The 16,336-nt window shown below is 32.1% G+C and overlaps 3 protein-coding genes across 3 annotated transcripts; 2 read left to right on the top strand and 1 right to left on the bottom strand.

Moving 5' to 3' along the window:
* Nucleotides 1–402: 402 nt before the first annotated feature.
* Nucleotides 403–5,414, top strand: LOC111275906 (phosphoacetylglucosamine mutase-like). The gene is made up of 9 exons (XM_022861534.2): nucleotides 403–641; nucleotides 731–993; nucleotides 2,292–2,411; nucleotides 2,495–2,637; nucleotides 2,710–2,958; nucleotides 3,428–3,846; nucleotides 3,924–4,099; nucleotides 4,657–4,753; nucleotides 4,978–5,414. Exons 1-9 carry the CDS (start codon nucleotides 581–583, stop codon nucleotides 5,136–5,138), a joined length of 1,689 nt encoding a protein of 562 aa, XP_022717269.2. The 5' UTR covers nucleotides 403–580; the 3' UTR covers nucleotides 5,139–5,414.
* On the bottom strand, nucleotides 5,378–6,973 carry LOC111275907 (epidermis-specific secreted glycoprotein EP1-like). Its single transcript, XM_022861535.2, has one exon. It carries the CDS (start codon nucleotides 6,924–6,926, stop codon nucleotides 5,595–5,597), a length of 1,332 nt encoding a protein of 443 aa, XP_022717270.2. The 5' UTR covers nucleotides 6,927–6,973; the 3' UTR covers nucleotides 5,378–5,594.
* Nucleotides 6,974–11,880: 4,907 nt separating this feature from the next.
* Nucleotides 11,881–13,365, top strand: LOC111275908 (EP1-like glycoprotein 2). The gene has a single exon (XM_022861537.2). It carries the CDS (start codon nucleotides 11,926–11,928, stop codon nucleotides 13,300–13,302), a length of 1,377 nt encoding a protein of 458 aa, XP_022717272.1. The 5' UTR covers nucleotides 11,881–11,925; the 3' UTR covers nucleotides 13,303–13,365.
* The last annotated feature ends 2,971 nt before the right edge of the window (nucleotides 13,366–16,336 follow it).

Here is a 16,336-nt window from a genome sequence, read left to right as displayed (position 1 = left end):
AAATAAAATCATATTGATTAAAATAAACATATCGTTTCAAGTGTATAAATTATTTTAATAAAAAATAAAATCGTAAGTTATAATTTACACAATTACGAATCGAATTATTTAAAAAGATTATTAACTCTTAAGCTGATAGCTATAGTAGGTTTTGTTTGGTGCTTTAATCAGAATAAAAACACTAATTAAAATTATGTAATTGAAATAAAAATATGTGGTAAAAATGGGAATGACACATTTTAAAATTAGAGCAAAATTTTATATTTCTCTTTTTGATTCTTTTTCTTTTTTCTTCTATATCTGGGCCTGGTTGTGTCCACAACTATTGCGGCCCTACTCCTGTCTCGGCCTATACACTCAGCCCAAACTATTTCCTTTCCCTTTCGGTCAACGGCTTGCCGTTTTAAACCTTCTGTGAGAAATTCTCACTTACTGTTCTTCTTAAAATTTTCAAGATTCATTTTTGTTTTTCAAGTCATTTATTGAATTAAAATTTTTTGTTTTTTTTTTTTAAAATTTAAGATTGAATTTTAATCAAACCCAGGATTTTTTCAGCACAAAAATTTGATTCTCTGACACCATGAAAGAAGAACAAAGCTCACTTCTTCTCAAATCCTCCTCTCTCTTTCCTCCTCCTCAAGGTCTTTCCTTTCCTTTCCTTTAAAACCAAAAGGCATTGTTTTAATTTCTGTTACTAACAAAAGACCATTTTTTGGGTTTTTGTGTTTAGGAGTAAAGCTATCATATGGGACAGCAGGGTTCAGGGCAGATGCATCAATCCTAAAATCAACAGTTTACAGAGTTGGGATATTGGCTGCTTTAAGATCACTCAAAACTCAATCAGTGGTTGGATTGATGATCACGGCTTCACACAATAAAGTTACTGACAATGGAATCAAAATTGTTGACCCAAGTGGTGGAATGCTCTCTCAAGAATGGGAACCGTTTGCTGATCAACTTGCCAATGCCCAAACTCCTGAACCTCTCCTCTCAGTGAGTGACTTTTTATGTTTTTGGATGTGGGTTTTATTTGTTTTATAGTTATTTATTGAAATTATTGTTGAAAGAGAGTGGGAATTGGCGATTTTTAGATGAATTTGCAATTTTTCCTGATGGTTTCCGTTGGGTGCTTCTAGAAGAAGCAATAGTTTTTTTTTTCTTTTTCTCTTCCCTGACGAGAATACACATTGACATTATGAATATAATTAACCAAACAAGTCCTTACTAGAAGAAGAAAACCATTTAAGATAAACTGAAAAGCCAGCATGTATCTGGAGCAAATCCAGTATAAAGCTAGAGCAAGCCTGTTTAACGTAACGCTTAAACCTAAGACCTAATGATTCTTGTGAAATTGTGAGATGCAAGAAGGGTTTATGGTTACTTTCAATATGTCTGGCAATTTAACTTGTATTTGAGTTCTGATCTTTACATTTATGGTACGGGAAACTTGGGAGATATTTCTCCATGTTTCAATCAAGTGCCCTACAGAAGGGTGTATGGTTACTTTCAATATGTCTGGCAATTTAGATGTGGGCCAATATGTAGCCATTATTGCTGGTTCAGTAGTAATTTATTTTTCAATTTAACTGTTGGTCACAATTCCTTGGCTGGTACATGTCCTCGGACTAGTGGTACACCTGATGGTATTGATGGAGCTGTTGGAGGACATGGTGGCCGGGGAGCTTCAAGTCTGAAAAATAATAAGACAAGCTTTTGGGTTAGTGATGTTTATTGCTGGTCAACTTTGTCTGAGCCATTGAGTTATGAGAGTAAGGGTGGTAGTAAGGGTAATGGTACTTCGGATGGGCTTCAGTTTGGAGGGAAGGGTGGAGGATGAGTTAAAGTCATAGTAAAGGACATGCTATATCTGAATGGATCTGTATCTGCAGAGGGTGGGGATGGAGAACTAAAAGGGGGAGGGGTTCTGGTGGAAGTATCTACTTAAGAGCTATGAAGCTGTGAGTGCATGCTACCTGAACAAACCAATTTCATATTTCTAATTTTCTGCAATCTTTAAGCTGTGAGTACATGGCAAAGCTTTGACGTTTATTTGATGGGCTATTGTGAACTGACAGGGTAGTTGTTTTCTTTAAGCCCAAAATGATAAAAAACAATTTCTACTTCTTTTTCTTCTAAGTTTTAATGTTTGTTGTCTATTTAAATAAATGGAGAGGAAATTCTGGGGAAATAGAAATTGAGTTTGAAGAGGGATTTAAATTCTCTGTGGTCTAAATAACTAAATGAGTCAGGAGATGCTATTATACTTATTTATTGTTTGTTGCTTAAAACAGCTCATAACAGAATTTGTAAAGAAGGAAAACATCCCGTTAGATGGAGTGCAATCAGCAAAGATATTGTTGGGAAGAGACACACGGCCTAGTGGACAATCTCTCCTGGAAGCTGCAAAGCAGGTATCTCTTCTTTCAATCACCATGGTATTGCAGAAACTCTGATAATTTTCTTTGTAATGTTAAATATATCTGTCCATTTTTAGGGAATAAGTTCAATTTTTGGAGCTATTGCACTTGATTTGGGAATTTTAACAACCCCACAGCTGCATTGGATGGTTCGTGCTAGGAATAAAGGCCTGAAAGCGACAGAGCCTGCCTACTTTGAACAAATTTCAAGCTCATTCAGGTTAGTTAGAGCTTAAGGGGTTTTTTAGCCATTTATTTAATCTGAAATTATACTATTTACATTATTGTTTAGGTGCTTGATAGACTTGATCCCAAATGAAACCAAATGCAACAAGACTGACAACACAGTGGTGGTTGATGGGGCTGATGGTGTGGGTGGAGATAAACTTGAAGTTTTGAAAAATATGTTGACTGGTTTAGTTATGGAGGTTCGTAATTTTGGCAAAGGTGGCGGTCTACTGAATGATGGGGTTGGTGCTGATTTTGTACAGAAAGAGAAGGTTGTTCCACGTGGATTTGGTTCCGATGATGTTGGAATAAGGTGCGCGTCTCTTCATATTTGGGGGTAAATTAGTTACAGTTTTTAACTGATTAGAAGCTGGTTATTCTTGCCTCTCATTAAATTGAAGGTTAAACGTACATTTTAATTGCAATTCGTTCTAGCAAGTGTATATGGTACACAAGATAACAACTAAACATGGAACTAATTTGAAGTCATAGTCAATTCTTTCTATAATTGATATGTGTGATATTTCATGTCATTTTTATTGGCACTTTTTCAATAGTTTGATAAGTGGCATATTAGCACTGCTTAATGAAGTGATTACTACTAGGCACTTGATCGTTCACTAAGTAGCATAAGAGCTAGTTTGCATGGTTTATTCATGAAGATTTTTTATGGTGTTTTCAGTGTGATACTTGCTTTTGATATATGTGATGTATGTTAAATTCAGTTCTTGTGCTGAATTTTTTGCTTATGGTGGGAGGATCTGAAATTTTTTATTTATTAGGTGTGCAAGTTTGGATGGTGATGCTGATCGCCTTGTATATTTTTTAGTACCAACCAGTGGTAATAGCAAAATTGATCTTGTTGATGGGGACAAAATATTATCCTTGTTTGCATTATTCATCAAGGAGCAGCAAAGTATTCTGACCAAGGAGGGCAATGAAAAATCAAATAGTAATTTTCAAGCTCGTCTTGGCATTGTACAAACAGCTTATGCAAATGGAGCATCCACCGATTATCTCAAACAGTTGGGTTTAGAAGTCATTTCTACTCCTACAGGGGTAAAACACTTACATGAGAAAGCTGCTCAATTTGATATTGGAATCTATTTTGAAGCCAATGGTCATGGGACTATCTTGTTCTCAGAATCTTACTTATCTTGGTTAGAGGCTAGGAAAAATGAGCTCGGTTTGGTGTCTGAAGGTTATTTCTGAATGATGTCTTTTTCTTTCCAAGAATTATCCATGATAGTTTATTACGTATTATGCCATCTTTTTCAGGATCTGAACAGCAGAAAGCTGCTTTAAGACTACTCTCAATCAGTAATTTGATCAATCAAGCTGTTGGAGATGCTTTGAGTTGTTTGCTTTTGGTTGAGGCTATTTTGCAACATAAGGGTTGGTCGATACATAAATGGAATGAACTTTACCAAGATTTACCTAGTCGACAGCTTAAGGTCAGATTCCTTTATTACTCTTGGAGAAAAAAAAAAAAAGAAAAGTCTTTCTCAAGTGTAGCAGGAACCATATCTACCCTTTCTCACTAGTTCTATGTAAATTTGCAATCTGGAATGTTTTGAATAAGGGCTTTTTTGCACCGTACACCTAAAACCCTTTCTAAATTGTGAATATTTGTTCGGCATGCTTCTCTTGATGTTGGTTGAAGAGGTAGGCATCATTTTATTTTTCCCATACAAGGGAGAAAAGATGATTCATGTATGTGAAGATTGAAAATGCTGCATATAATCCTCATGATTATCAGTTTAGCTAGGTGATGGAAAGAAAGGTTGAGGTTTGACATGACTTATAACAAAAACTAGTAAATTTTGTCTAATGTGACATTCGCTTAAAATTCTTAGATTTATTACATCAAAAAGAGAAAGAAGGAAATCCTGGATACAGCTGATTCTGCATGCTGGGTTCACTTGATATTGTTTTGCAAGTAAACTTTGCCTTCCTTTAGCTTTACATTAGCAATGCTCATGCTCATTAATGCTTCCATTGATTGTTTCAGGTCAAAGTCGTAGACAGAACAGCTGTTGTCACAGCAAATGCGGAGACTGTGGTTGTGAGCCCCCCTGGCATTCAAGAAGCCATTGATGCTGAAACTGGTAATATTTTGTTATTGATCTTTTCCTGATGCATGTTTTTGTGCATATTCTCAGTATCCTAGTAGTTTCATTACTTTTCTTTTCCTTTTTTTTTTTTTTTTTTTTTTTGTAATTTCATTTACATTATTCAGTTAACATCTGTCCTAAGGGCATGATCTCCTCTTAAATCTTTTTGAGGCCACATGTCTATTAACCACTTTTAAAAATCTTTATATGAAATGCAGCAAAGTACCCTAAAGGCCGGTGTTTCATACGGCCATCAGGTACAGAAGATGTCATTCGTGTTTATGCAGAGGCGTCCACACAAGAAGCTGCAGACAGCTTGGCCAACTCTGTTGCAAAAGTTGTTGATCAATTTCTAGGATTTGGCAACTCTGGACAGTAAGCTTCCCAAAAAATTTTTTATAATGTAACAGAAAGTCACAAGATTTCAAAAAGGTGGTTCTTATTTAACCTACTTAATCAAGTTGCAGAGTTCATGATTCACTACCGGAGTTACAGATAACTACAGATACTTTATACTTTCTATTGGTTTTAGTAAAATTTGTCATCCTACATGTAATCTGTAATTCAAGTAGATTAAATTTAATGTTATGTAGATTTTGCTATGGTCAAACTTAAGTATCATAAAATTATATCAATCTCAAAACATTTCAAGAAACATGAACTCTTCACACAGTCACTTCTTTTGGGATGATTCAAACATGCATTCGTTTATTAGCAGACAAAAAAAAAAAAAAGGAGGAAAAACTGGAAAATACAATAGGGAGAAGGTGAGGAACTGCAAACAAAGTGCAAAGTTCAGCTTCGGCTTTCTACTTTGGCTGGCTCTTACGCTTCATCACTTTTTGGGTGTCTTTATAAAACCAACGTGTGAAGAGTTAGAGGTTTTAGCCAAGGTTTTCAACTCGTTAGCAGTCCAACATTTGGATGCTTCCCTGTGGTAGAAGTACCCCAAACACTTGCAATCCGAAGTGCATTTCCTCCCACAATCACTCTCCTTCATGGGCCCTTGTCCTTCATTGTACTGGCTCATGAAATGATTGACTCCTTCAAGCTTGTAGAAGCCCGAATCATTAGGCCTACAAGAGGTAAGCTTCTCGGGCTGACAATTCTTGCTCCAACCCAATAATCCATTTGGCGATGGGCAAGCAACACACTGGTTCTCCTCACAAAGCCCAAAGTTCCCACACCTCTCTGGCAATTCACATTCTGAACCCCATATTGAGTCCCTAGAGAAGAGAGTAAATGTCTCTTCCCATGCTTGTGAATCAACCTTGTCATTGTAGGTAAAAACCCTCAGGTTTCCGTCTATCCCGAGCCTAAGAATCGACAGTGTGCTGTTGTATTTTGGCCTAGTCAATATTAGATTTCCGGTGCCGAAGGAGGAATTAGCCACAGTATAATCTAGAAGAATATTATAAGCAAAGCCATCATTAGTAGACTCAACATTTAGTATCACAGACTGTAAAGTACCATCTTGGCTACTGGGCCAAACAGATGATTTGAAGTAGACAAGTGGCTTAGGAGAGTTCGAGCCCTTGTACTGCAAAACCAACCCTTTGGGCTCCATCACCAAGCTATAAGCCCCGTCAACATTATTTTGGGCAGAAGCCCGGCTCACAAGCTTTGTAGGGCCTCCAACTCGAAGAGACTGACCCACCAAGAGTGTATCGGTTGGATGATCAAAGCTTTGCCAAATAAACTTGCCCTTGGAGTCATGTAGTACCATGTTACCATTTGACAACAATTTGAACCCTACTACACCTTTGTTGGCAGTGTTACTTTGCCAAGCAATCCGGCCATCGGCATCGGCCAAGACAAGATTTCCATCAGTCCTGAGGGAGAACGTGGCGTTCTCTCGAACAGGGTTTCCCCGGTTGGCTTCCCAAACCCAACGGAATAGTGATTCGGAACGTGTGGTAGCCATGCGTAACGCAAGGGTGAAGGCATTAGGGGTTGTGTTATAAAAGGCAAGTTGGAATGGAGCATTAGCTATACTTAAGACACGGTAATCCCCAAGATATTCAACCACAAATGGCCCAAATTCCCCGTCATTGACAAACTTAAATGTAGCTGAGGGAGGGACAGCAGCTCTGACATTGAAAGAAAAGAGCAAGAAGAAGGACACCAAAGACAGCAATGACATGGTGAAAGAAGGAGAAATAGACATTAGCTATTAAATTTGTTAGCTTGGCAAGATGTGGAGCTGAAGCAGCCAGACAGGTCTACATTTAAAATGCGTCCATGAGGGCACTTTGGATATTGGACAGTTTGAAAAAAAAAAAAAATCTTTTCCTTCCACTAAATGTTGTGTGTCACGTCAAATCTGATCCACAATGTTTGACCTTATCAGGTCAGATCTGATCCACAATGTTTGACCTTTTACCATAAAATAAAAATAGAATAATGCAAGAACTGCGGTTGATGTTAACATTGCTAATTCTGGAAGTTAAGGGATTTTTCAGCCAGGGTTAAAATAAAGGCTGCTGCAATTGAATTACAATCACTCTGAAAAACATCAGCACCAACTGAACAATTTTCCTTTCCAATTCGTTGAATTAAATGTTAAATTAGTTTTCATAATTTGAGCTATCAATAGTCTTAAAAGTTTAAACAGATAGAAAAGAGATCAATTACTTATAATTAAATTTTAATACATTTTTCACATAAAAATCGAATGAATGATTAATAAACTTGAATGTTGATTCAATTGTAAAGAAAAAAAATGCAATTGAGAAAAAAAATTAAACACAAATTGTATATCTTAATATACAACAAGATTAATAAATTGAATCAAATTTAAATAATTTTTAAATATAAAAAAATTATAATTTTGAGATAAAAAATGATTATATATGTTAAAATTATCAAATTCAAATGAATTTGATAATTTTAACATCACGCTAAATTAGGTTATAAATTTTTAAGTTTAAAATTTTACAACAATCACCCTCTCAATTTTTGTTTCAAATTTTATATCATTCACAAGTCATTTATCATTTACCACATCTATGATATCAATGGTAAACTTTAGAAGTAAAAAATGTTGCATCAAATTGAATATAGAGTGAGTTCATCTACGAGCTATAAGAGGGTTGGGAGAATTTTTTAGCATTAAAAAAACCATTATCTTCATTTAATAAAGATAATTAAAGTTTGTTTGACCAAATGCTGGTTTGTGGGCCTCTTGCTGTCATATTCTGTCTCAAAACATCAAGGCCCGCCATTTTAATAATTGTGAAAAGGCGTCTGCGATTGAAAAGGATCCAAGCCAAGTATCAATCATTTTTTCCCTCAAATGACCAAATTAGAAGGTGAGACGCTCAAAAAAGCTTCTGCAATTTTCTAAAAAACAATATTTTATATGCCACAGTTACGTGCATGTATGATGTATCTGTCAGATTATTTTTCAACTTCGTTTTTACATTTATTTTTTTGAATGTCAAAAATCTTAATAATTAAATGAATAAGAAATTTACTCGATTGGTAAATTCTTTGTTTTGATAAAAATAATTTTAAATTATTAAAATTAAAAATCGTACCCTTAAAACTTTGAATTGTGACTCGCAAGCAAAACAACTTTGAGCTCAACCTGTTGGCTGGACATTATTGTTTTTTGTTTTCATTGATCGAAAAACAAGGGAAAAAAAACAGTGGATCCAACGCGACCAGGCAACAACTTGATCGAGTCTTTTCTGATGGCTTTGAAATTACATGGGGACAGCTTAGCTGTGCTGCAATTATTTCTATGGCAGGCCAAAAGATAAGCAATTGAGAGCCACGCCTGGGCACTCCTACGGGGCCCTTGACAAGTATTTAGTATCAAGGTTTAGGTAATGCATTAAAGTTCATTCAAGTTCTGATCCGCTCATTAAAGTTCATTTAATGTTATTTTATTTACATTTAACATCAAATATATTTTTATATAAATAAAAATTAATTATTTAATAATAAAATATTTTATAGAGCCGGCCGAATAAGGCTTTCGAAAATTCACGTGGACATATCTAGTTTTGATTTCGAATTTTCGTTTGACAAAATTGACTTGGATAATGTTAGGAGCACTGGATCAAATTGTTGAGGTTGCTTTCCTATTCCTGCCCCTTTTTGGCGAAATTGAAGTCGTTTTCGAAATAAATAAGAGTGCATAAGACAAAGGTAATAAAGGTATGTGAGAATTGGATAAGTTGCGTAAGCTTCTAGTTGGAGTAAATAAATATTCAAAAACTTGACTTTGACTTGATAAATTGTTAAATATTTCATTTTATAGAGATAGATTGAACTATATATTTTATTATATATAATGTTTAAAAATGTAAATAATTTATTAATATTTATAAATTATTTAAATTTAATTTAATTAAAATTTAAATTTAATTTGATTATTATCGAATCAAACTTGAATTCGAGTAATCTAATTTATTCATCGAGTTAAGTTTTAATATTTTTATATTCGGTTAAAATAATTTAAGAATTTAATTGAGTTTTTATATTTAAATATATTTTTATTATTTTAATTAATAAAATATTTTAAATTTGAATTTGAGTATAAATAATCGAATTTTTATCGAATATAAAAATTATGTTTATTTTTATATATTAATCGAAATTAATCGAATGAATTCAAGTAATGTAATTTTTATTTCAAATCAAATTTAAGCTAAAAAAATAAAATTTGATTGAGTTCAAATCAAATTTCAAACTTAAAATTTTGAATTGAGCTCGAGTTTAATATTGTATTAACTTAAATTCGATCGATTACATTTATAATAATATTAAATATAAATATATGCATTAATGAATTATATACTTTTACATTTCTCTTAAATTTATTTAAAAATATATCTTTTTTTTTAAATGAAACCAAATTTAAATTCAATCTAAATTTAAAACTTAATTAGATGCTTTGAGTCTTTGGATTGGATAGGACTTGAAATTAGATTTATAGTTCGGATGGATCTTAGATAAGAGATTCGAAACTTGAGTTTAATTTGACTCAAAATGTTAAAAAATTAATAATTTTTTTACTTGATTTTAATTTTAAAATATATTTAAAATATTTGAATATTAATATTTAAATATTTTAACTATTTTATTATATATTTTAAAAAAATCAATTCTATTGGTCTCTTTGGGTTGGGTCTAACTTTCAATAAAGATTTTTTAAAGTCAGCCAGACTTGTCTCTATTCAACTCGACCTATAGACACTTTAAATCAGGTCAAGAAATTCGAAACAAAGAAGGGTTCCATTTGGCCCATAGGAAGGAAAAGAAGAGAGAGGTTACAATATTATTGTCGACAAAGAAAAATATAAAAAATTAAGTTATGTTTACATTTTAAGTATAAATGAATTAATGTAAAGGGATAATATTAAGAATGCTTTCTAAATTATAACAAAATATTTAATGTGATATTTAAATTTTAAAAATATATAATATGATATATAAATTATAAATTTATTAATTAATAAGATATTTGAAGGTTTTTTGTGTGTAAAATATCATTATTTAAAATTAAACATATTAAAAATTCATAATTCATATATTATATTAAAAATTTTTAAAATTTAACTATTTTATTAAATATTTTATTATAATTCAAAAGTCTTTCATAACATTAATCTCAATATAAAATAATCTTAAAAAATATTTTCAATTATCTATAGTATTTATAAAATATGTAACTGAGTTTACTGTCATCACTACGAGTTAAGTGGCATCAAGTATCAACTGAATTGGATGCAATGATAAAAACACCAAAAATAACAAGTAAATAAAAAAGAAACATATAAATAATTTCATTTCAAACAACATAAAAATACCACTAAAAAATTAAATGTAACTTTTCTACCTATTTTTTCACATTTTTTTTAAAATTCTTCACTTAATTTCTTCACATAGCTTTAACCTTATAAACTTCATTAAATAAAGCAATTTTTTCCCTTATGAACCACAATTGTATAAAAGTCTTTTTTTTTTTTTTGGTCAAGCTGGATTTTTTTTACCATTAAATTTTAGAACTTAGTTAGGATATCTTGATTGAAATATTGATTGAAACAGTTTATTTAGGTTCCGTTTGAAAGCACGGTAAGAGTCCTTTCATTGATTGAGTTTACGTTCTATAACTAGACTCTTAAAATTTTTTTTTTGGTAAAAAAGTAAACTTGTAAATGATTCATATCAAGTTAGTTAGATTTAGATATTTTCATGTTTTGCATTTGCAAAAATATGGTATAGGCAGATCACCAGAGGTGTGCTTATCTTTTTGCCGATAAGACTAAATGTAGGGTCTCTTTATTTAATGGTACATTATTAAATTTTTACCAGAAATGCAGCAAATTGAAGATGAAATAGGACAGATTTTCAATGCGGTGGACCATAGCTTCTGTAGCATATGCTTTCCGATTCCAAACAATGATGGATATCAAAGATAATTCCCTCCACCAAATCTATGGTCCATTTGCTTACGATACAGTTCCTCGATGTATAAACTTTATAGAAGAATGGTTAAATTTTACTCCACCAATGAGCTGATTCAGCAGTTTGAATCAAGTTTTTCTAAGGAAGCTTAATTTGGGATAGATAGGTTGCGTGTTCCAAGTTAGGAAAATTTGTATTGTATTTCGAGTCATTTTAAGTTTAAATTATTTTAAATTTGGATTGTTCAGGATTTATATTTTTTAGATATTTAAATTACTTGTATTTGGATTATTTAAAATTTAAATTATTTAATTTTAAAATTAAATCAATTTAAATTTAAGTAATTTTAATTTTTAACTTTCTTTGATCAGGTTTTTTTACGTTTAAATCAATTTTCCTAGCTCAGAATTTATACTTTATAGGAACTGTTATGCATTTGATATTAGCTTTAACGAGCATTTCTGGTAATGCGCACTCAATAAAAACGACTTTGCCAATTAAATCAAAACACTTGTGTTAAGATCTCAATCAAGAAGAGCACATTGGATATTTTGTGGCAGGATCTGATAACGATCACTAAGCCCAAATGCCTGACTTGACCAATTTCGCCGTAAACAGCCAAACCTACTTATCTTGACTTTCAATGCCACATTGAATTCCTTCTGAAAAGTATTACTTACCTACACAGTATATGTACCGGTCCTAGTATCTCATTCGAACCAGAGTCTACAGACAAATTTTGGGCACCAATGGCTTCTAAAATATCTGGACCTTTTTTTCAATTCATTTTCCTTTCTCTCTTTGCTTTTGCTACTACTCTAGCCAAAGTACCTGCAAACCAGACCTTCAAATTCATCAATCAGGGTGAATTTGGAGATCGAATTATCGAATACGATGCTAGTTACCGAGTAATCCGAAACGATGTTTACACTTTTCTTGCACCCCCTTTTCGCCTTTGCTTCTATAATACCACTCCTGATGCTTTTATTTTTGCCATTAGAGCTGGCTTTCCTAACGAAGAAAGCCTAATGAGGTGGGTATGGGACGCTAACCGCAACAATCCGGTTCGCGAAAACGCCACTCTTACCTTTGGCGAGGACGGGAATTTCGTGCTTGCGAATGCGGATGGTCGTGTGGCTTGGCAAACCAACACGGCTAACAAAGGTGTCACGGGCATTAAGTTACTAACAAATGGTAACTTAGTACTATTTGACAAAAATGGCAAATTTGTTTGGCAAAGTTTTGATTACCCAACTGATACTTTATTGGTGGGTCAATCTGTTAAAATCAACGGTCGAAACAAGCTTGTTAGTCGAACATCTGACATGGACGGCTCTGATGGACCCTATACTATGATACTAGACCGTAAAGGGTTCATCATGTATTTAAAAAATTCAGGTCGGCAACTTATTTATGGGGGATGGCCAGTAAAAGACTTTGGAGACATTGTGACATTTGATGCCGTGCCTGAAAATGATAATGCGACAGCTTACGAGTTAGTCCTACAGACAACACATTTACAAGCTCATCAGGGCAATTCTCCGGCAGGCAACGGTGGTCGACGACTTCTTCAAGTTCGTCCTATAGGCGGAGGCGGCCAATCCTTCCTTAATAAACTGAACTACAATGCCACAATTTCTTTCTTAAGACTCGGATCTGATGGAAACCTGAGGGCTTTCACATATTATGACCCGGTGAGTTACTTAAAATGGGAAGAGACCTTTGCTTTTTTCTCACCTTACTTCATTAGGGAATGTGCTTTGCCATCAAAATGTGGCTCATTTGGGCTATGTGACAAGCGAATGTGTGTGGCTTGTCCGAGTCCTAAAGGTCTTGTAGGATGGAGTGAAAGCTGTAAGCCACCAAAGCTAGCACCTTGTGGGACAGCAGCTAAGGTTGATTACTACAAGATTGTGGGGGTGGAGCACTTTTTGAACACATATTTGGATGATGGTGAAGGTCCAATGAAGGTTGAACAATGCAGAGAAAAATGTACCAAGGATTGCAAATGTTTGGGTTTCATTTACAAGGAAGACACATTCAAATGCTTGACTGCTCCACTGCTTGGGACACTAATAAAAAATGTGAATGCTACATCTGTGGGATATATTAAGTACTCGAAGTAGATTATATTTTGTCATGTGTTTTGCTCTTGTGCCCTTTCAAATGAATAAACTTTTATTAATTTATATGTAATGCTTATATTTATAGTCGTGGGATCTACTAAAACCAAATCCAAATTCACTTGAATTTTATGTAATTGAATAAAACATTTGTGAATTTATTTTGTATATAGTTCTAATTTTGGAGGTATATTTATATGTGTGTGAATATATACACAGTTACACACACCATTTTTAATTAGTTATACATATAAATATTTATCTAATAAAGGAAAAGCGAGATTTAACTATCCATGCCATTTCTCATGTATTTACTCAAAAAAAATATTTTATACATTGTTGATGAGAAGAATTAGAGAATTATCACATAACCCATTGGCCCAATATTTTCATGCAACAAACCAATTGCCAAATGTCTAGGCTTATCAATTTTTGTTCTCTTAAGGGGTGCAAATTGGGCTTTTTGTTTTTTGCTTTTCACTAATTGGGGCAATGGAATTCCATCCGTTGGGCCTACATATGATTATTTGGGTTTAACCCATTAGAATGCGCTATGAAAGACATGAATGAGAAATATACCAAGTATATCAAATGTTATCCAAAATATATCAAGTGATAATGACAACGGGAAATGAAATTGAATATGAAATTTAAGGACTATTACATCAAGGAAAATTAAGATATATTTTTAGTCCTGCCTGAAACACAAAATATTTGTTCAAGTAGTTTTAGATTACTTGTACAACAAAATTAATTTTAACAGCTTTACTTGATTTTTTTAGGTTAAATTTGTCTAGATAAGACCCTAGAATTTTGTTACAAGTTACAAAATTGAAATTATAGTTCATGGACAGTTGTAATGGTCAGTAAGCTAAATATTAGCTTGTAGGTTTTATGGGTTTTCAACCCCCCAACTCAATATTAACTTTCCTTTCTATTTTGTACTTCTTTATTAATAAATCATATATATATATATATATATAAACAAATGTTGACCCAAATAATGAGAGAGTTTGCTAATTTTTTGACTCTCTGGATTCAAATTTGTTGAAAAGATATGAGAATGTAATTTTTAATGAATTTTTTAGACTCGAAATAAATAAATTTAATTGAACTTACTCAAAACATGATTGTATTGGGTAAAATCTAAAAATCTCTTAATAAATTCTACTCCTTCTATACCAAAAAATTTGTTTTCAAGAAATTTTTAAAAAAAGTTTTGATTTTAATTAAAATTTAAATTTTGGATAATAAAAAAAATAAGATATAATTTTGAAACATTTAAAAAAAAAAGATAGACAAAGAACGTAAGACAAAGAGAATAATGAACAGAAAAAAATGTTTGAATTAATTTGCTTAAATAATTATGTAAACAAAGAAACAATATACATACGATTCATGCATCTAAACATAACCTTGAAAGGATCAACATGACAATAGACGAAGTTTGCCGCTCCCAATAATTTGAGCATCAAATCAATCTTAATGGTTCAATATTATAAAATAAAAAATTAACCAATCTGAAATCTCTCAAGATTTGGATGACAAAGGTGGATCACATTTTTGTCCCAAGAATATTTTAAACCTTCACTACATGGAATTAACCTTTGATTATAGGTTTATTGGAAGAGGATGTTGACAATTTTCATTGTTTAAAAACTCTACCACAAATACCTTTTTATATTAATTAATTATTACATGGTCAATAGCCAGCTTTGAGTCATCATTTCTTTAGAATTATTGGCTTAGATTCCATCCTAAGAAAGACTACTACCGCCTTACAATTTCCTCAACTTTAATGCAATGCAATAGTCATGGGTAGGCATTGATTCTCCTAGAGAAACCACAGTAATTCTTTTCTTTTCTTTTTCTGCCACAACTTTTTTGCTCTTTTTTTTTTTATATTAATATATTTGCAAAAACTCTTTTTTAATATAAAAGAATGGTTGCTTTTTTTTCTCCTTCTACCATCATTCCAAAATCCCATTCAATCTTCAATCTTTTTGGTGATTGTGATTGATGATATGTATTCTTTATTGTAGCAAATAATAGCATCCATTGCCTTTTATATGCATGCATCCCAAGGAAAATGAAATCCCAACAAAGCATATGGGAATGGGAGAGTATATCAACTTTTCTCCTCTTTTTTTCTTCCATTTGAACACCAAAATTTTGGTTGAGAATCCAACTTTTCTCTCCCAATATAGGAGGCTTAAGATTTGTTGTCAAAAATCTTCTTTCCCAAGCTGTCATTTGCCTTTTCTTGTAAAGATATGAATCCACCCTTCTCATCGATTTTAGATTTAAATCATCTTGATTTAGAGTCTCAACAATTGTTACATCTCTTCAAAAATAGATGAAGTTTATAATTTCAATCCTTGTTTCCTCTTAAACTTCATTGTACCCAAATGTGTGTATAAATAAATAAATATTTATGTATATAAATATATAAATAAATAAATATATATATGTTTGACTATAAAATGCTTTTCCATTATTTTGTTTCAAAGTAACACAAGATGGTTATCATGATACATATATATATATATATGTTTGACTATAAAATGCTTTTCCATTATTTTGTTTCAAAGTAACACAAGTTGCTTATCATGATCGGCCTATCTTGATTACAGATGTACATAAGTAAGGTTGGGTTCCAGGCTAGGTTGACATTTTTAAAGGCTTGCCCAAGCTCGATCAACCCATTAAAATTCATTCAAGTCCATTATTATTTAAAATATATTTTTAATATTAATATTTTAATATTTTTAAACATATTTTAAAATTTAAGCTAAATAAGAAAAATTTTTATTAATAAAATACTATTCTAGGCCGTGCCAAGCTTAAAAAATTTTAACGGGTTACTTAATTTATAAATAGGTTTAATCTTGATTAAAGATGTTTATTGAAATTTGATTGATGATTTTAACAATTTGTTCAAAATTATTTTTATATTAAAATAATTTAATATTTTAAAATATATTTAAAATTAAATTTAAATAAACACTAATTTTTATATTAAAATAGTAATCGAATC

This window comes from Durio zibethinus, chromosome 25, assembly GCF_047325235.1.
Source record: "Durio zibethinus cultivar Kanyao isolate XHJ-2024 chromosome 25, ASM4732523v1, whole genome shotgun sequence".
In the NCBI taxonomy this organism is placed as follows: Eukaryota; Viridiplantae; Streptophyta; class Magnoliopsida; order Malvales; family Malvaceae; genus Durio; species Durio zibethinus.
Note: the sequence above shows the minus strand (reverse complement) of the source record. Positions and strands in the feature narration are given on the sequence as shown.

Excerpts from the sequence above, each read along its gene's own strand:
- LOC111275906 (XM_022861534.2), top strand. The coding sequence starts at position 581 with ATGAAAGAAGAACAAAGCTCACTTCTTCTCAAATCCTCCTCTCTCTTT. Across the intron at positions 2,638-2,709 it reads CAAATTTCAAGCTCATTCAG|GTGCTTGATAGACTTGATCC; the intron begins GTTAGTTAGAGC and ends ATTATTGTTTAG. Across the intron at positions 4,100-4,656 it reads TACCTAGTCGACAGCTTAAG|GTCAAAGTCGTAGACAGAAC; the intron begins GTCAGATTCCTT and ends TGATTGTTTCAG.
- LOC111275907 (XM_022861535.2), bottom strand. The coding sequence starts at position 6,926 with ATGTCTATTTCTCCTTCTTTCACCATGTCATTGCTGTCTTTGGTGTCC.
- LOC111275908 (XM_022861537.2), top strand. The coding sequence starts at position 11,926 with ATGGCTTCTAAAATATCTGGACCTTTTTTTCAATTCATTTTCCTTTCT.